General features: G+C 45.3%; 1 protein-coding gene across 5 annotated transcripts in view; it reads left to right on the forward strand.

Moving 5' to 3' along the window:
- NAV3 (neuron navigator 3) overlaps positions 1-21,539 on the forward strand; it is a 1,326,128-nt gene that overhangs the window by 427,174 nt on the left and 877,415 nt on the right. For all 5 annotated transcript variants that reach the window (XM_069629276.1, XM_069629277.1, XM_069629279.1 and 2 more), the window contains exon 4: positions 20,685-20,757. In XM_069629276.1, the coding sequence (XP_069485377.1) occupies positions 20,685-20,757 (73 nt within the window). The remainder of the gene's footprint in view (positions 1-20,684; positions 20,758-21,539) is intronic.

The raw sequence follows: 21,539 nt of genomic DNA on the forward strand, positions 1-21,539 counted from the left end.
GTAGCTCAAATGTCAAGCATTTTCCTGTGCAACTAAAAGTAAGGCTTCTGTTGATGTCCCAGACTTGGTCTGACACAGCCTGCCATTCAGGAATAATGCTCTGTCCTGCTGGGGCACAATCTGAATATGTATGGGCATGGCACGACCTCACTGATAAAAGCAAAGTACTGTAGAACAGATGAAAAGAGCATCAGAGCAGCATCATTTTAAATGTAAAATATTTCCCTTTTTCACCTGAAAACTTTGGGCTAGCAGCAAAGCAGCACAGCTTTTCACTTTGCTTGTTTAGTACTCACAAGCACACACCCTGGCAGCCTTTCTCAGTGTGCTCCCTGTTCCAACTTGCCCAATGGTGTTTGGCAAAAGAGTGCAGCCATCCTTTTATAGCTGCAAAATGCAATTTTGATGCGAGGCAGTGGTGCTCAAAGGAGCCAGCTCAGCCATTTTGCTGGGTCTGCTGAAGTGCAGCTTGGTTATGGATGGGAATTCTGCTGAGTAGGTCAATGCATCTCACAGTTATTTGACATATTTAGCCACTATTGTCCGATGTTTCAGCTTCTTCCCACTTTCTGGAGAGCTGTGATCACTTTTTGGATATGTATTAGACTTCTGAAATTCTGACTTTTATGCAAATTTCCACCACAGAACCACCATGAAACCATCTTTCAAATGATACCTGAATGGCTTTTCTCGCCCTTAAGCTGATGAAGAAAACACAAAAATATGGTTCTAAGGGAAATTCAATGGCAAAATGCATAATACAAGGTCTCTCTCATTAATTCCACAGCTAGTTTCACTTTAAATGTTAAATGTTAAAGGTATTTGTACCGCGCACCATCACCAACGGAATTGGTCCCCAGGTGCTCTGGTGGATCTGTAAATGATAAGGTGGGGTGGGTTAGTAGGTGAAGAGGGAGTAGGATAGTGAGAGGAGTGGTGTTCTGTTGGCAGCTTCAACTCGGTATACACCAGATGCTGAGCTTTGGTGCGGGTATTGGATCGGTGTCGTGTGCTGTTGTCCGGCTTATGTGTTGTTGCAGTGTTGTGAAGTGCGTGCGGCTTGTTGTGCGAAAGATGGTTGTGTGAGTTTTTTGTGTGAGATAAGTATGCAGAGTTTGAGCTTATATTGGTTAGTGGGTTACCTGACCTTTGCCATGCTAGCATTTGCAGTTCTGTCCCAGTGTGGCGCCAGTTGACCCCCACAACTCTATCTGGATGCGGCACGGGCCAATGTTCAGAACTCTATCCGGGTGTGGGCAAGCCAACATTCAAAGCCCCATCCTGTTGCGGCGCAAGCTAGCATCTAGAGATCTGTCCAGGTGTGGGCATGCTATCATTCGCAACTCGAAGCCCTAAGAAGTACATTTTTTGGAACCCACGTTGGACTGAATGTTTTTTGAAGTCCGGGGTAAAAGCCATTAGCCTCTTTGTTGTTTTGAAATTGGTGGGCTGAGGAGATCCTTATCATACTGCAGACAGTGCAACTCCACCCTATGATACCATAAGGCCATGCTGGCATCTAGCACCTTGTCCTGTCTTCTGAAGTTGACCACAATTTTGACTACAAAACCTTTTATTTTTTTGTAATTCTCCCCACCCAGGGCATATAGTCACTTTATTACAGTTGTAAATAACTGGTATGCACAAGTTTCAAAGGGATCCCTTTTCAGATAAGGAGGCCTGCAGTGCTGGGAAGCCATTTACCAATTCTTCCCAGAGACCCACACGGTGTCCTGGGCTGAAATTAACTTTCATGTTGCATTTTCAAACATCAGCCTTTATTCTTTGAAATACTGTGTGTTTTACTTATCATGGTTCACTTTGATTTTGCATCAGTGGATTTTTTAGCTAGCACACAGAATTTTACAGTGCTGTTTATTTTGGTCATTTATAAAATATATTGTTATGTATCTGCTGTCTGTTTTTGTGCTGAAAAATGGGTCTAAATTGTCATGGTGCACCACATTTTGATGGGTGTCAGTTTCACAGAAAAATTCTGTGTTTCTTTCTCAATCAACACTGTAGTGTGACGTTCTAATCTGCACTCTGATTATACTTTTCAGCATTCTCTTGTTTTCAACTGCAGAAAGAGACACAATTTCCTTAATCCATGCTTGCTTGTGTCTTCTTCAGCAGGACACACATGTTCATTCACCAGGGCCTTTCACTGTATTGTGATATTTAGGCCTGTCATTTTCTTTAGGGTGCCTTGCCAGTAGATGCAACGCCTCTTGCAGCAGAGGCCTACGTGGCCTTTCAGTTCATGTCATTTGAAGCTGTTATTTAACCTCACAGCCAATTACATGGGGGTGTCGGCAGAGAACACTGCCCTAAAGACAGAAATGTGTATCCCAGAGGAACTTGCACTCGTATTTCTTTCTATTTTTATATTTGCCGGCCTGCTGCTGAATAACTGACCCCAGCCCTTACTGTCTGAATGGGGAGCCTGCCACGTTAATGCCCTTTCGCAAATAATTCCCTCAACAAACAATCTCATAACCATTGTTTCATCACATGCCGTGAAACAATGGTTGTTTCTAGGATTTGCAGCACTCTGTCAGAGACAAAAATTCGGCTGTCGGGGACTAAGGTTGCTCCTGTAACAAAAACAGAATTCTTTTTCAAAAACCGCATTAGGCACACACAGACATGATACAGCACAGCTAGTACTCACGTGACACCAATTTTACAGATGCAGGCCTACAACAGCTGCGGTATTTCTCACGACAGTGGAACTATCACTGATTACAAAGACCATGCAGACGTAGTCATAAAACCTCTAGCTTTGTGCTTTAAAATATGTGGGCTGAGCATGCAGACATGCCCTTGCGAAAGTGTGTGCGGGGCATTCCGGAGACGTAGATATCCAGGATTTTATTTTGAAATGTAAGTAGGTATGAGGATAACTCATACTATGTCACGGTAAACAGTGAGGGACCAACATTTTAGTCCAATGCTCAGGCCTTCTCTTCTGCCATCTCAAAGACCTTCCAACTTTAGCGTCAATCCGGCTTAAATGGGATTATTGTACAATGTAGCTTTACATACACAATGAACTAGCAGCTGGTAAAGCCAAACGCACACCATATAACAATCACAGCATTACCTGGATGGCAAGTATCAACTTCTATATGCAGTTTCACATTCAATCGTACCAAGCTTCTGCTCAGTATCATTGCCCGATGATCTTTAAATTGCACAATGCAGTGTTAACTCACACTAGTTCCTGCATACATTCCTTGCGGACCAACGCCCAACACAAGTAAGTTTGCACCACCCCCACACATTGTCTAAAGTTAGCCCCTTCTACCCACCACATGTAGCGTTAGCGCCCCTCCCCCCGACCCCCGAGGTTAATATATTTAACACAAAGTCAACCTAGTTGAATTCCCAAACGACAGAAACAAATGAGAACCGTCCTGCATAGCACTGTACATCTGTTAAAGGCTGGATGAAGCGTATGTCACACACATACTGCCGCTAGCGTCATTCCTCGCTGCTAGTAATTTGTGTTTTTTTCTTATATATATTTTTTTTTTAATAGGGGAGGGAGCTTGAGATTTAGAGCGTTTAACTGTTCCAGTTTGGTGCAGCCCTGGGCGATGGAAATGGATCGGACAGTAAAATGCGAGTTAATGCGAACATTATTGGCTCTGACAGCCGCGCCGTGTTTACTTTAACGAGACGTGTTAGCGGGTTCTCGCCCGTGTGCGTTTTCTTTGCTAAGTGCGTCACTCACTGCGATAGAATCCTTTCACACAAATGGTCTCGGAAACTGAATAATTCATTGCTCCGCTGGGGGCAGGAGAGGTCATGTTTTACAAAGGGCGTTTTGTGCATTTGATTTAACGCATAGGGCGGGAGCACACTTTATCAGGATTAAACATATCTCTGCCACACCTCTTTATAACGAATATGTACAAGTAAAGTTTGCTGTTATAAGATAGAATCTGGAAAGCAGAAACGGTCCTTTATGCTCTTAACCCACCCCGAGACCCCGGAGTTTCTAACATTATCCAACGAATGCCTTATGGAGACATTCACAAAGCCCCCAGTATACCGAGTTCTAAACTCCAGAGAAATGGGGCATAGTGATGCGATGATCGCTGCCACAAAGTGTACTTTGAATTTATCCATCATGAGACGGTTGATGTCATGATCAGATGCTTTTTATTTGGTGAAACATTGCTAATGGATTGCACAGTACAACTCTGTTCCCTTTCTGAATGCTGGTTTCTCCTGCTGTGGCACGTGGAATACTTAATCAGCTGCTATGACATCACAGCAGGGCGAACACCATTGAATCCCCTTCCCCTGTTTTGGGTTGCTGTGAAGTGAGGGGAGATGAAACTTGCTTTGTTTTATGCTGCATAACGTTTCTCCATGCCTGCCCTCTACACACTCTGTGACCTGGATCCACGGAGACAGCATAAAAAGGTTGGGGGACAACACAATTTAGCATGATAGATTGATCTCCCGGGAGGCATAATTGAAAGCTACCCATGTGGCATACTAGACACCTCGACCTTCATTTGAATTGTCCATCAGACGTGATTCAGAACTAGGCGTTTTTCTAGGTGAATTTGACTCGCTACATGACATTGCTGTCTGTATGTCCAAGGGTCAAACCTTGCCTCGCTTCTCAAGGCAAGGTTCGGGACCTGCTTGTCCAGTCTCAAGGCCTGAGACTTGAGAGAGATTTTTGAACAGCCAATCAGAGCCCCAAAGCCAGCGTGCTTCCTTTCTTCTTTTTTGGGTTTTTGTTTCACTGTGAAATTAGGAGTGCATGCAGCAGGGTCACAAATTGGTGATTTGGGAGTTTGGGTGTTTTTAGCACGTTTAGGTGAGTTTGGGGGATTCATAGTTTGTGGTGCTACATGATCCTGGTTTAATCTCCCGTTGTCTGTGTTGTTTCGGCTCCATCTCTAATCCTCCCAATTTGCCCTAACTCCAGTGACTGTGATTTGAAAAAAACGAGTTCTGCTTGAGCTTTCTTCTGTTCTTTTTTCCATTTCTGCCATCCCAATATTTTATGAAAGCAAACATAATATACAAGACCTGTCTTTTCCTATGTTTGTAGAAACACCTTTGTTTATCACCCAAAAAGACTTCCTGTCCTATGCTAAATTACCTTACCTTTTGCTTCTCTGTGTTCCAAGTAACATTTCCCATTCTCTCACTAGTTTGTGAAGTCATTATTCTTTTACTTTTTTGTGTTGTACATTAGCAACATTTGTGCTTTGCACATTGAAACACTAGGCAACATGTTCCTTTATTTGGAATAATTGTCAAGCAGATAAGATGCCTGGGTGCTCCTCATCCTTCGTTTCAGTGGTTGAGCTGCTCAGCAAGGAGGGGAAGACATGTTTGATGAGGGGCAGACCTAAATATGGACATGGTTGAGGAGCCGAAGGCGGAGGTTAAGGAGCCCAAGAGGCTGCATGAGGCCAGGCAGGTGATATGTGAGGAGGAAGATGTGCATGGAGAAATTGGTTGGGTACTTTGACCTTGGAGTTCGTTTTGATACTCTAGGAGGAACAGGACGGGGTATCGACAGGGGTGCAAGAGAACAAAGGGCAGAGGTAATAGAAAGATATTGTGGAGCTGCAAGACACCAAGGAGCATCAGGGATAAAGGGCAAGGTGGTGAGGCCAGTGTAGTGTTTTTGAGTCGTGTGTGTGTGTGTGTGTGTGTGTGTTGAGTGTACTCTCTGTATCCTTAGGAGGGTAATTCTGTCAAGAGGTGTTCATAACAAAGGTGCATTAACAGCATAAAGTGCACAGAAAAAAAGAATTATGATAATAGCCAGTGTTATTGATCCTTAGACTCCTCTGAAAATACAGTCCATACGTCTCATAATTTTGAGCTGTGCCACCCATTGTCTAGACTCAGACATTGGGCTTGGTTTGGTAGCATTGCTCCACTCCAGGCCATGGCTGCGTTATCCTACATACACATTTAGAAAGTATCAGCCACTCAAATTCGTTATACCAGTTTCCTTATGACCTAGAACCCATGTTTACATTACTTTGAAAACTCAATAGACCAAACTGTTCATAAAATCAGCAAAATGATGAATTCAATCATTAGTTTGTCATTCCCTCTGTATTTCCAACTATCTAGATCACAATACCTTCCCCATTGACACCCAACTGAGAATCACAGTGTACATGCCAGGGCATGTCCTCCAACCAATTTTATATATGAAAGCACAATCAAAATTGGCTCTGCATCAATGAAGCAATGACTGGGGTCCTCCTTCTCGGATCTTAACCACTCTAACATTCAAAATGCCCGGAACAATCGATCGATGCACCATTTATTCCCTCTTATCAAGTCCAAAACCTTGAAATCTCTGTTGATAAAGAGCATCCATCCTTAACCAAATCAATAGCATCACATATTGATTCTTTAGTTTTTGTACATTTCACAGAAAACTCTGTTTCATATCAATATGCCAATGTTAGCATGTCTTATTTCAACAGGATCAATGGGTGTCAAGTAATTTACATGCTGATTAGACTTCAACCTACAAATGCCTGGATTACATTGCTCCCTGTGTGAATAATTTCTTGTGGCTGGAACTAAAACGGAGTGGTGTAGCACAACATTTGGGCCCCGGCCCCAGCTCGGAAACAAATCATGGGTCGTGCCACACTCTGGGCCGGCCTACATTACCATGCTTGCACAATACGCACAAACTTGCTGCTGCATGGTTACGCCGCACACTGCACTAGGAGAAATGTATAAATATGTGTTTTCATGCATTATAATGCAGTTTCTGAGAAAAACTGGCTAAAAAGCGAGAACATTTACAATTTCTTTGAAGGGTAAAACCAATCCACAAATCCAATACACACAAGTCACCAACAATGCAGAGGAACATTAATGCTTTAATTAATGTAATGCTTTTCTATAAAAAATACCATGCCACAATGAAAACGTGTCAAAATGGCTGCACAGCGTAGATCAGTTTAGATACGTAATATCATATTACAGTAAAGCATGCCAGGCCACACTTAGACATACCTAGGCTAGTTGCATCAAAATGCCAGTTGAAGCAATAACAATTATCATGGTTATTTTATCACAAATGCCCAGAAAATATACAATACCACTGTAAGAAACGGCTAGACTGGCAGCACTCAATTGCCAGTTTAGCCAGGTAAGTATACTTAGCAGGACTGCTTTATCAGAGATGCCCAGTCAAAAAAAGTCAGCCAAACTAAGAAATGACTAGACTGGCAGCACCAAAATGCCTCTCAAGTCACTAATAACACATAACATGCCTGCTTAGCATGAACATGGATTGCCATTAGGATTTATCGCACAATCACCGCCCCACCCCCCACAGGCCCCCTCTCCCTCCCTCCCATGCCCTGCTCCAATCCCCAACATCAGCTCCTCAGCCCAGAATTACCTCCACATCCCTCTTCCTTGTCCCAGTGCTTATGTATGAGGCACCTTGCCTCATAGGAATGTACTGGGACAAGGAAGAGTGGGACTAGGAATAATGAAGATTAGAGGCTACTAAGCCAGGCATTACCTCCATGTACCTCTACCTCATTCCAGTACTTGTGTATGAGGCAACAAGTTTTTGAGTGACGCAGGACCGCAAGACACACCGCTTGTCGATACGTAGTACGTACACTACGTTCCAAGCATCAGATCCTTTAAGAACCAAGGATCGACCCTCCGCGGCAAAGCCCTCACAGGACATGGCTGCGGTGTTGAGTGACACGGGTTTTTGCAGATGAAGGGGTTGGAACGCAGAGTGCGAGCAGGCAGCCTAGCCATCGACCAGCAGCAGCCGCAGGGTTATACAGGGGCAGGTGCGTGGCACAGACATTACTGCATCCTAGTAAACTTCCCTACCTCACGCTTACTTCTATTTCAATGCGAATAACTCCCTTCACTGTCTCTATGCATTCATTAGGCTGGCCCTCTCCCGGGTTGCCATACATTTTCTGTGTCTCTGAAAGGCTTTCTCTATATTCCAGTGCATCTTCTGCTTCTTTTTCCTTCTAGGTGAATGTAGTTGGACGCATTCACTGTTCTCTGCATTCCCCTGCATTTTTTCAGCTTTTTTCCCTTCTAGTGGAATGACTGGGCCTCAATCTCTTCACATTTCTCCTGCCTTCTTCCATTTCTCCCCTATGCAAGTGTTCCCAGTTGTGCTTGCCCATGGCTTGGTGTGTCCACTAGGTCTTTTTCCTCTTCTCAAGGTTCCTGCTTACTCTGTGATCACCACTGTATCCCTCCAGGCCTTACCTCTAGGTTGAGCTGAGTCTGGTCGACTACCACAGCTGTTTCCACTCACTGCCTGTTGCTGCCCTTGTTTATTTGTCTCCATCTTTGCTCTGTTTCTCCCTCTGTTTACCCCCCTTTTCCCCAATCTACTCTTTGTGCACCCTGTGTGGTGCAGCTTTGTGCAATGTTTCTTTGTCCTCTCCTCACACCTGCCCTTTCTCTCTGCTCTATATCACCCACTATGATGCTCACAATTGCCCCCATCTTCTCTAACTGCTTTTTTACTTCCTATCCCACTCTTCTCACTAAGACTGGTAGGAAGAAGCTCAAGAAGGACACCCTGGTCTCCAATCCAGGCCTTCCCATCGCTGACAGTGCTTCCTCCAGACAGACTGTCACCGACATCCTCTTTGTCATTCCTTCTCCCGACATATGCACCCTGCCTATGGTCACACTGCTCTCTCCTTCCACCTCTTCTCCAATTAAAGGTGGTACCCATTGGGAGGTCCTCCTGGCCTCCTTCCAGTCCTCCAGAGTCATTATTAATGTCTATTTAAATGGCACTGTCATGGTCCAAGGCCCTCAGCCCAATCTCCTGCTATTTGATAGGTGCCTCCTTTACCTCATCAACTTCCTCTTTTCTCCTGCTATACCTTCTACCACTTCTCTGGCTCCTCTGCCACCTCCTTCTTCTACTGCTCTGGCACCGATGCTATCTACCACCTTTCTGGCCCTCAGCCACCTCTGCCCTACACCCGTCTGGCTTCCTTGCCATCTACCTCTCCCCTGTCTCCCTTGCTACCTCCTTCCTCCACCTCACAGACTCCCTTGCCATCTACTACCACTCTGGTTCCTCTGCCACCCTCTCCTTCCACCTCTCTGGCTCTGCTGCCACTTCCAATGGGTACTCCTCTTCCCTGTACACCTCCCAGGAAGTTTGTCAAAAGTGGCAACTTGCTCCACATGGCTACTCTCAACTCTCGCTCTGCTGTCAAATACTCCTCTGATATCAGCCACCTTTTTAACTCCTCGACCTGGATGTTCTCGCTCCTACTGAGACATGGTTCAAGGCCAGCTCTGTAACACATTTTGACACACTCCACCCTGAGGGATACAAGATCCTCTCTGAGCCCAGGCCCAATAGGCCCAGAGGCGGAATGGCCCTGATATTTCCATAGTTTATCCCTGCTTCCATCACCCCACTCCTTTTCTCTTGTGAATGTCTGGTCTGCAGGCTCTCTATCTCTCCTGGCCTCTCCCTGACTGTGGCCACCATCTACAGGCCACCTGGCCATGTCACCCTCTTCTATGAATAGGCTGACATCCGTTCCTCTCTCCTTTACTCCCCCTTCAAACTTCTCCTTCTTTGGGATCTCAACATCCACCTGGACTCCCCAGACTCTGCTGGGCTCTTCTGCAACCTATGCGACTCTCTTTTCCCTCTCCATTCTACCCTCAGCTCTGACTCACTGTGTGGGGAACACCTTATATATGAAGCGAGTGTCAGTGGCTGCCTTTGCTCAACCTTCTCTCCCCCTCCTACACCTGTGGCTGACTCCCATCGTGACAAAGCCCTCACCAACCTTCACCTTTCCATCTCCAACACTCTAGATTTTCTTGCCCCTATCATGAGAATAAACCTGAAGCCTGACACCAAGTACGAGGTAAGACTCCGAACTGGCCGCTCTGAAAGGCAAGTGCAGAGTAGCTGAATGGAAGTGGGGCGCTTCGGGTGCACCCTCTGACAAATCGGCCTGCTGCCTGCTCCAAAGGCAATACAGACTCTCCATCTTTTCCGAGAAGAGGGTCCATATTCAAGCCCGCATCTCTGTGGCTCCTAACAACACGGTCAAACTTTTTAAAATCTGCAAGGAGCTGGCCAGTCCTACAGTGGTATCTACTTCCTCTACACCCTCCCAGGCCCTCTGCCTGGCACTGGCTTCTCATTTCACCACTAAAACCCAGAACATCCTGGCCACACTCTCCTCCTCTTCCCTTTGCTCTCCTTCTACTTCTCACAGGACCTGCTTGGCAGCCCTCCTCCTCACTTCCTCTCTTCCCTTTCTCCTATAATACCTGAAGATGTTTCTAGACAAGTCCAGTCTATGAAAGTCTCATCCAAACAGGTGACCCACTCCCCGCTCCTCCAGAACCATTACTTGCTCCAGCCTTGCCCGATTTCTGTAATCACTCCTTCACCACTGGATCCTTCCCCTCGCTTCTCAAGCACTCCCTTGTGCACCCACTACTAAACAAGCTTTTTGACGACCCCTCCATTCTGGCAAACTATCACCCAATCTCTATCACTCCTTTCCTCATAAAACTCCTGGAGAATTTGGCTATCTCCAAGCTAACTCTCCACTCCGAATCTGTTAGTTGCCTCCATGACCATCAGTCTGGCTTCAGAGCAGAAAAAGGCATGAAAACTGCTCTCCTGAACACCTGTAAAGATCCGCTCTCTAATCTTGAATCTAGCTCACCTTCTGTCCTCATCCTGCTTGACATTTCCTCTGCATTTGACACAGTCCCTGAGCATCAAGAATCAGTCTCTGGTGTGGATGACCTCCTTCCTCCTAGACTGACCTTCCTCCCTTTCTCTCCACCACCTCGCTCTCCACATGTGGTTTTCCCCAGAGCTCTATCCTCTCCCCCTGGCTTGTCAATGTCTTTTTGGCCCCTTTGGCCCTCCTGATCTCAACCTTTTCCTCTAACTTTCAGTGTTACGTGGATGAAATGCAGCTCTCTCTCAGGCTGCCCTCGGCCTCCTCCTCCTCACCGCTCATACCTGACTGTCTATCCGCTATTCAGGACCCCTTGACTTATCCTTGACCTCAAGCCCAGGGTCAGAATCTCTCTGGCCCTGAAATCCCTCCACTAGCTCCCTGTGGCTGCAAGCATCAAGTTTAAGACCCTCTGCATAATCCACAGGGCTTTCTGGGACCATGGCCCTCAATACCTTCAACTCTCTCTTCCTAATTACCTTCCTCCTAGAGCCCTCTGCTCATCTACTTCTAATTCTCTGTGGGTCAGTCGCTTTTTCAAGCAGAGAGTGAGGGGTAGATCACTCTCCTCTGCAGGTGCCTCCCTCTGGAATGGCCTCCCTGCCTCTCTCCACCTTGAGCCGGATTGCCTTAAGTTCCAGAAGCTCCTCAAGACCTTCCCTTTCTCCTCTTCTTTCTCACTCCCTCTCCCCTGCTAACATACCCTTGCACCTGTTCTGTGTTCTGACTGGCTGCTCAGTGTTCTCTGAATCATACCAGACACCTGACCTTCCCTGACCAATCTCACTGCACTTGCCGCCTGGCCCGCCTTGCACTGTCGCCTGGTTTACCTAGCACTACCGGTCTTGCATTCCCCCCGTAGTGCCACCCTTCCTTGCATTTAACTCAGGACCCTGCTGCTCTGGGTGCACTTCTCCCTGTACCCTCTCCCCTGCACTTCTTGTTGCACACTTGCACAATCTAAATGACACTAGGTTTAGTAAGATCTTGTGCCTTGTGCCCCTTGTTGCCCCTCTCTTGCCTGGCTGTGCCTTGAAAACATGTGTATTGGCACATATTAAATAATCAATCAATCAATACACAAGTGCTGAGACAAAGGAGACTAAGGCTAGGAGTCGTGGAGATTACCAATAAATAATCAAGGCATTAAACACAAGCAATGACGCAAAACACCATTGAGCTGACTAGGATTCAGCCATCCACCCCTCTGAATCTTTGGGCTATGTTGACTCAACCTGGCTGACCTGCTGAGCTGTTGCCAGACAAAATAGGACACAGATGTTAAATGGCACCTGGGTTTCGCTGTTAACAAAGGCCCGGCATTTAATAATGTAAAGCATTACACTGTTAGTACCTGCATTGCATTCCTTAATTGTTTAGGCTATTGAAATTGTGTTGTGGGTTTAGTACTTGCATATCAGGGAATAATTTGAAGGGTAGAGGGAGGACAGGGAATCGTTCATTCTCACAGTACCCCATAGGTTGGTGGTTTCAGACTTAAAGGAGAGAGTTAAGTCCCTATAGCATTGAAGCTGCACTAGAATAGTTTCATTTGAATGTGTAAATAAATTAGAGGCCCCCGCACAAATAAATGTGCCCCTCCCCCACCACCTGTGAAGTTAGTGCCCCTCCCAACATTTGAAGGCCAGCACCCCGAAATGTAGGTTTTGTTGTGCCCATGAACACATGCAAATACACCATTCACCATACACACACGCACACCCAGCCACCCATACATTTAAGTGTGTACCCTTTCACCATACAGGCACACCCAGGTAGCCACCCATACATTTAAGTGTGCACCCTTTCACTATACACTCACACACGCACACCCAGCCACCCATACATTTAAGTGTGCACCCTTTCACCATACCCTCACACAGATACACCCAGGAAGTCACCCATACATCATGCATTCACTCATTCATGACCATTACATTATATACATAAACACACACACACTTACATTCTCATACACATATTTAAAGAACATACTTTTTCTTACCTTTAATCTGTTGGTCCAGGGAACAAGGTCTTCAGCTCCCTGCAGCAGTCAGGAATGTGTGTTGCCGTCATCTGTGGAGGATCTTGGGGCCTCTTTGTCATGGGGTGGATGGGAGCTCTGTGACTTCAAAAAGAAATGGTTTCTTTTTAAAGTCACTCTGACTACATTAAGAAATTATTTCTGTTAAAGGACTGAACCATGACTTCAAAAAGAAACTATTTCTTTTTTTATGTCATAGGGCTCCCTCCACCCTATGCCATGGAAGCCTCCAGCCTGGAGTCCTCCATGTTATGGAATGGGGGCAGGCCTCAGACTTAAAATACATTGTTTGTTTTTTAACTTACTCTGCCTTCATAAAGAAATGATTTCTGTTACGTGGTAATATTTTTTTGGAATGTTTTTTCCACGGGCCCCATCCCAGGACATGTACTGGCTGGATGCCCACACCATGGGTGCTGCAGGGGCCCCCTCTATGCCATTAGCAATTGTAACCGATTTCATTACCACCTTGCTTAGCTTCCACAACCCACAACCCTCAATTCACATCACCATCTGTCATGCCCTCTGTGATGAATCCCAGGGTATTCTCACTGCTCCCGTGAGTGGAGCCCCTTCCCATGAGGCCAGGAAGGTGAGGCCACTACCTGATCACCCTGGGGGTGGTACTCAGGGCCTGGATCTCATGGGGAGGGAAACCCTTCATGGGACCAGTGATGACTATCGAAGGAGAATGCAATATATTAAACCCCTATCTCTGTCCCCTCTTTCCTATCACTCTATTAATCCCCCTCAGTTTCCTCACACATCACATACCTCTGTAATGTGGAGGACCCCATCCATATAGACCATACTGCGATGAATAAGAGTGAGGCCTACCCAGATGGAGTTGCCAGAAATACAGAGACGAAGAGCTGGCATGGATGCAAAAGCCCACCACAGAACCCAAACATGTAGTACAGTCATCCAGGGCTGCGTCCAAACATAAAAAGAGAAGGACTATGCTTTCTGGCATATCCTCCCTGGAAGAAATGTGAGATGCAGTTGGACACATATACCCTAATTCCTGCCCCATAACCACTGTCATACTGCAACAGTAGAAGAAGAGCTGCTTGTGGGACCCCAAGTGTTGTCCCCTTCAAGTGTATGAGAGATGATATGCACTCAGACATCCATACCAAATGTACCCTCACACTGAAAGAGTCGAAGGATGTCTGCATACACCAAAGGATATTATGGAATTCTGAGTGACATCTGACAAGGGCAGAGTGATGTCATGAAGAAGGTATATGAGGACATACTGAAACAATATGAAAATACTTAATAATTACGATGCAACTGAAGCAACAAGAGAAACATGTGTGAAATGATAAAGTAAGCATGTATGAAAAAGAAAATAAAGTAACTTGGTGATCAATAAGTGTAAATATGCAGCAACCCAAGGTAGATGGCTAGGACGGCCATAATTGGAAAATGGACATTGGCTTGAGCAAAGATTAATTCTAACTACCTCTGAAACAGACCAGGGCTGCAGAGTCAGTGGACGCTGGAAAATAGCTTTTTGTGCAAACGAAGAGGATCCTATGTTGGCCTGGGATCAAGGATGCTATTTCAGGGAATAGCTACAAAGCACAAAGGGAGGCAGACAGATAAGCCCTGGACATGAGACATATTTCTCTTAGATTAAAGATGATGAAACCATGTGGAACAGCCAAGTATTGGACAATAACCAGTGGGTGGGGGCTCCTACAAGATGGAGTGGGCAAGTCTCTATAGTGCAGAAGAGCAATAACACCCAGTATAATTGAATCAAATATCAGTAAATAGGAGGTCAAAATGGACACATTTGCGGTCTCCTCATACATGATGCAGAAGCCTAAACACAAGGGCTATTCATTAAGCTATGATTGAAGGTAAGTGATATGCTCATGCTCCCTTGAATGTCCCAGAACAGAGAGCAACAGCAAGGTCAACTACAGATGGGAAACACTGGCTTATGGTCCAGCTGATGAGAGATGATGGACTAATTGGGAAAGTGGGGAGTAGTCTGACGTGACTCAAGCCCCTGGGTTTTGGTTTTCTTACATGCTGCTAGCGAGCCAAAAGTCTAATGTTGGGTGGGAATGGCAACCAATCAGTGGATGTATGGGGCAACCTGCTATACAATGTTGCATAGACCAATCCACTGCCATTTTGTCCACTATAAACAGTACTATATGTATTTAGAGGTAGTTCAAGGTGTCTTACAGACAAGAGACAGCCAATCAAGTACTAACCCCTATACATTCTATAAGCAGATTTGTTCCCTAACCAATCCCTCCTGCCAATAGGTTTTACAGTTTACCAGTTAGGATGACATCATAGATGGCGCATATTGGGGTATAAGACCTCTGTGTGATCAAGTTTGCAAGTGTGTGTGCAAGCATCAGCCAATGTCTGCTGTTGTACCCTGCTTTATTAAATTGAGATTAAAGTAGTGCTTTGCCATATTCTTTGAGTCTGTATGGTTATTTGGTCTGAGATCTTCATTGGTAACGTCACAAAAGGTACCTGGGTTGACACAGCCGGGGGAGGAAAAGGAGAGCAAAGGAGGTGGTTGGGGATGGCTGAGAACCCCAATCCTCCTCATTCCTGTACATCTGAGAAAGAACAATATATATGAAAACCGGTGCCTAGCAGGTTAGTGAACCGGGCCTGGGTGCAACATGCAATAACCCGGAGAGCATAAAAAGTTGGGGAAGCCCCACAAAAGCAGGATACTAGGGTCTGGGACCCATACAGAGTCGGGGGAAGGCCTGCAAAAGCAAAACAATGGGGACCCTCAAGTACCAAAGGTAGCACACTACCACAAGGCTGGGTACCCACAACAAGTCAGGAAAGTCCAGAGAGAACATGGAGGGATCTGGGACTTAGGAAAAAGAGAGAGAAAGTGCACAGCAAGTCGTGGAAGCCCTGAGACAAGCTAGAGTGATCTGGGACCCACATGAGAGAGAAAGGGATACGCTAAGTGAAGACAAGGGGTCAAGGACCCACTACCAGAGGAAAACATATTTTCTGGATTCATAAAATCTACAGTCACGTCTGGCAGGATAGTGAACCCAACTTGATGTTGCATTTGTGAACTGGACAAAGAAGAGTGGAAGGGAGCCCCTTTTTGATACTTGGAAATTGTGTTTTATAAAGTATGACAAACTGTGGAAAAGAAGAGGAGGGAAGACAATTTCACTGTTATCCTGTGGTGGTATTGTTTACGTTTGGCGGAGCATTCAACATCAAGAACATTTAAGTCAAAGGAACACTCATTGTGCCTCTTCACCAAGAACTGAACATTTTACTTAATATTCAGACCCAGAGGACCCTCCTTCTGGACCTACAAGCCACACACTTGTCATTAGTTAGGTTAGAGTGTAGGGGACGCAATAGGTTTAGACACATGAAGGTGGACATATTATTTGACTAGACATCCTGACAGTCATTAGTGTTTTTGTTGATGGGGGCAACCCCCCATAGAAATAGTCCCAGGTTGGTTTTTTCCTTTAAAAAAAAAAAAACTTTTTATAAATGAAAGTCTTTGCCACCAAACATGCCACCAATGTGCCAGACTCATACTTCTGCACCCTTACACCTCATATATGAAAATGTTCTTTCGCTACAGAGCAACCACCGCACTTGATAGTGTCTTAATGAACAGGAGGGGTTGTGTTATAGAAACTTTACTCTTGTGCAAGTACAATTAGAACTAGTGCAAACATTGCCCTAGCTTAAACGACAGGTTCTTAATTGCATTTTTGCTCTAGGGCAATGCTTACCCTAGTAGCAGTATTTTGACCTGGTGCATACATTCTCGGAAAGTTGTTTGCACTAGTGCTAATTGGACTTGCACCTGTGAAAGGTTTCTGGAATATGGGCCAAATCCATCATTCCAGGACTTTTAAGAATATGCAACCAGGTTGGTGCTTGCCTCTCACATTTCATAGCCAACTCTTAACGTGAGGATAGCATTTAGGCATTCCACAGACTATACAGAGGGTCTAAGCATGCAGAGCGATTGCCCAAGAAGAAAGACATGGGGCATGATTTACAAATCGTTTTACAATGGGATAATGCTTTGTAAATCAGGCTCATATGATGTAAATGAAAGAACTTCGGTGTTGTAGTCACTTTTTTAACTATTTGCTGCTTCGTCTGACATTTGTTTCCATCTGACCTCCATTCATTGCCATCATTTCTTCCTGTTTTTTGAAAACTAATGTTCTTACTCACAGGTAAATGGTAACATAGGAGAGTTAATGTATTACAAAACAACTTGTCGTTTTACAATGGGTCAACGTGTTAAAGATATTTGCAATTTTCGAGATGTCAACATACACAAAAGCCCGAAACCTCAGTGATACTTTAAATGTGTTATTAGAAAATGAACTTTGAAGGGGTGTTGGGTAAGGTGGCGCAATGATCCAGAAAGCTCTCGGGAAGGAAGAGATTGTGCAATGTTTAGTGGCAGTGAACAGTTGAGGCGCATTTAGATTCAAGTCATTTTGTTTGCATTACATTTTTGATGACAGTAATATGTGTGTAGCCGTGTTACAACTAGTATATACCACTGCAAGAGCTGTGCTGTGGGATTGTAAAGGCTCCATTTGATGCCTTAGAGACCTCCCGGCCAGGGGTGTTGCTAGGTCTGGAAAAGATCAGGGGCTAAGATAATGTCGGGGCTGTCGGGACCCGGGGCTAGCTAGCCTTTTTAGTTGTAGCCCTTGAGCTTCTATCCGAGGCTATAACCAAAAGACCTGGGGCTATAGCCCCCTCAGCTCCCCCTAGCAACGCCTCTGCTCCCGGAGACTAGGGGCGGACACAGCACTTTTGGTGAGGCTAGGAGAATTACAGTGCAGTTAGTGATGGGACCATGTCCAGCATCTGGTACAAAGAGTTCTGATCCATACACCATGCAGACGTCTGTGTTGTTTTTTCGTCCATTTTGTGAAGTTGCGAAAGTTAATACCAGGCGAAGCATTAAAAGGGGAACACCATTTAGGGTAGTGCCTTCATAGGGTGGATTTAAATCATAGGTTGGACGGTCATCTACAATCTCTGGTCGGTGGCGAGGCAGCATTTTGTCCGATATTGTTTTTTGCGATTTTCCAAGGCACACGCATAGCTGGGAAGCAACAGATTCCTGTACAGAAAAGGGAATACAGTAACAGGATAACATTGGGTACAATATGAAAGGCAGTGCTCTAAGGAAGGTGAAACAGATCAGGGCGTGGGTGGGGGGGGGGACTACGGGGGTCTCTAACGCATTGCTAAAGTCCAGTGTCCTAAGAAGCGTTGCACGGGTGTTAACCTTAATGATGCATGTAAAAAAACAATGCTGCCCGTGCCCACCCGTTGCACTTTCAATAAACCCACAGTTCTAATTATAAATCTCCCTCTGTATACATGGCCCTGCAAGTACATGAGCAATAGAATGGTCCTGTTTCTTTCAGCCTCTATGGGACCCTTAGGCGCCCATTGCGAGTATAGCGATATCTCCAGAGAAAATATTGCTAATGATGTCGAATACTGTCATCAGCAATCATTTTGGCGATAACTCTGCCTAATGGCGAGTGGTGTTTGTATTCTCCAATTATGGAGGCCCACCAGACACCATTGGGGTTTTGGAACAATTATATCTGGTGCAAATGTTGCCATTGATAATTCCTTCATTTGTTGCAGGTGATGAGGAAAAACCTCAAGCTAAGTTCTGCAGGTTTTTCATCATCACCCCTAAACTCAGGATATTATGATGCAATACATGTTACAATAAACAAGTTGCTGCCAGTCTTTCCCTGCACCCCCATACTGGTAAGGAGGGTTTTTCTTACAGTGGTGATTGTTATACGTCCACACAATTTTCTAAATAAGTGAACTGAGAGAGACAGATACCCCGATCCAGAGATCTGGATTACACAGTTTTGGTGATATGGGGAAGGTGGAGCTGGTCCTTTTGTTTCAAATTGCACACATTGTCCTTCACTATTTTCTATTTCAGAAACAGTGAAACATGTACAGAGGGGCTTGACAGGCTTCCTATACCGAAGGAAAATAATGCAATGTCCTTGGAAGAGATGCCACATGAAAGAAACTCCATGACAAAACATTTTTAAAAAGTCCCTTTCTCCTGAAATCCAAGTCAAGCCAGAGCTCCTGCAGGGTAAACAATCATTCACCACTTTGCCCCTCATTGAACCCTTTGCAGTAATCCGTTATTAAATCTGTGCAGTTACTGCTACTCTTGAGTTCTATTTCCACCACTCAGCCCCATGGCACTACCAAAGGATAACAAGTGGTGGCACAGTGGAGGATAGCTCAGGGGCAACATGATCGCCTTGGAAGCAAGACGACACGGAACACCACGGGTTCGATCCCCGGGTCCGTGCTTAGAAACCTCTGGGTATTAAGTGTGTTATAAATAACCTATCATTTCACATTAGCCCTCCTTGGTGAATTGTTCGATATTTCATCGAATGGTAATATCACTGCAGTAATTCTGCTGCTTCCCAGCAGTAAGGTGGATGGTTTACCTTCAGATTGTTGCTCGATGTACACCCTCCATCATATCACCAAAACGAATGGTACAGTGCTGTGATTAGGTAGCAGTAAAGTGGCAGCAACTGAATTACTGCCAATTTGTACTGTACTGGTAATGGGCCAGTTATGTTTAAAACATATTTTTACATAGCCAACATGAATGAGCAATTGCATAGGGCTCTCATATTTTTTTTTATGCAAATGGTTTTCAATTGAATGTTAGCATTAATACACCCAAATAGGCGCAACAATGTTATTTACATTTGTTTTAGGCATGCTGCCTGGAGTCCTCACTGTTAGGGTGACTGCTTATCTGCAGCCTAGGGGCAGTATCCAGATCACTAGCAACAAGAGCCCCACAGAGAAATGCAGCTACTATTGCATTCCTGATCATGCATGGAAAAGGGGATCCGGCTGGTGGGCACTTTGAGGGCTCTGTGTAGTTTTGGTAGGCTTGAGACCTGAAAGGTCCCAGCCCACCCCGCCAAGGAGTGCTTAGATTTGAACGGACAGGCTATAAAAGTTTGGAGACAAGGTACAGAGTAGATTGGTGAGGCAGTCAAAAGCTCCTCTCTGCCAGATTTGAATTGCACCCTCCGTTTAATTAAATGTAAGCACGTGGACAGTCGCGCAGGCAGGGAGCAATGTGACCTAATTCAGTCTAGTTTGATGTGGTAACACAGGTTCGATGATTTTTTTTTTTAAGTCTCTTTGACACAGTTATGCAGTTTAGTGCAGTCATCTTTTTTCCAGGTTTCTATGAATTTATTTCGAGCACACATGAACCATACAAACATGACTGCAGGGCTAGCTTCTAATGGCCAATGCCTTCTGCTCCGATAACAGGAACTGCTTCTCCAGCCTCTGATTAGCTGCTGTATTCTTGCAAGGGATTTTGGATCTTTAAATCTGGTCAAAGCATGAACGCACACACAATGTTAGAGTATTGCCATGTTGAAACTGAAATGTTCACAGGCTGACTAACTCCCTGTGCGAAAGCAACCTGGGGCTGTGTATGTGTTGCGTGCTTTGTTTGGGTGTTATGCCTACTGCCATCAGCGACATGGCTTATCTGCAGCCTAAACATGTCGGCTTTCTGTTAAATAGGCGGCGGCTCGCCGCTGATCTGCTTTCACGCCATACAAGACTAAGCCTTTATGGTTCATTTTGCAAGCATATTGGGGACATTGGACGCTTTATAGCAACCCCCTAATTAGCAATAATGGCGCTTGTTAAACTTGCAGTGAGGTCCCTCGGATGCGATGAATGCGATGCATTCATTAGTATTTAGCTGCATTCTCGAACCAGCTTTTTTTCTCCATTAAACTGCTCTAAAATAGGTGTTCTTTCTGCTCCTATCACAGATTGAGAATGTGGATGTCTGTCTCAGCTTCCTGTCGGCACGAGGAGTGAATGTCCAAGGCCTGTCCGCTGAAGGTAGGAAAATGCACGTCCCTCTCTTTGCCAATACATCGCCTTTCCCAATTTTTCGGTTGCATGGTAATTATTCTGCTAATCACATCACATTATCGTCACCTTCAGGTTCTTGGATTTCGACTTTTGTAAAGCTAAAATTAGCTCGATCCTATTCATATATGTTTGATTTGTATGGAGCCTACCGCAATGTGGAAGCACCAGGGAGGGGTCGTGTGGAGAGACACAGACAATGGAAGGAGTTACAGCGAATCTGAAGTGTGTTGGGTTTTGGGGGTTTGGGGGAAGCTTCCTTAGATACCCTGATCTGGGAGGAGATGAGGGTATCCTATCCTGAAGCTAGTTAGATCCCTGGCATGGCGTTCTTGGTGGAAACCCTAATTCCACTATGTTCATAACCCGGGCGGGGTCCTGGCGTCTAATGGAAGAGCCAAGGAGAGGTGCTTGGAGGAAACAAATGCTCTTAACTGTTCTGTACCCAGGAAGACGGCTGTGTTCAGCAAGGGTTTGTCAGCTGCTGAGGCATTTCGGGTGGAAAGTTGGCATTCCAATGGTTTTCCTGCTCTCAAATGAAGGGCGGAAAATGGTTCCAGTAGTAACACCACCTCATAGCCAATGATACTGGATCCTATTCTCTTTCTTTTCCTGATTGAGAGTCTTTGGGCAGAGGCGGCTATTCTCTCTCTCTCTCTTCTTCTCTGTCACATCTGTCTCCTCTCTCCACTCTCTTTTTCTCTGTCTCTCTCGCCTCTTCTTCTCTTTTCCCACTCCCCCCTGCCTCATTC

This window comes from Ambystoma mexicanum, chromosome 12, assembly GCF_040938575.1.
Source record: "Ambystoma mexicanum isolate Mex_15411 chromosome 12, UKY_AmexF1_1, whole genome shotgun sequence".
In the NCBI taxonomy this organism is placed as follows: Eukaryota; Metazoa; Chordata; class Amphibia; order Caudata; family Ambystomatidae; genus Ambystoma; species Ambystoma mexicanum.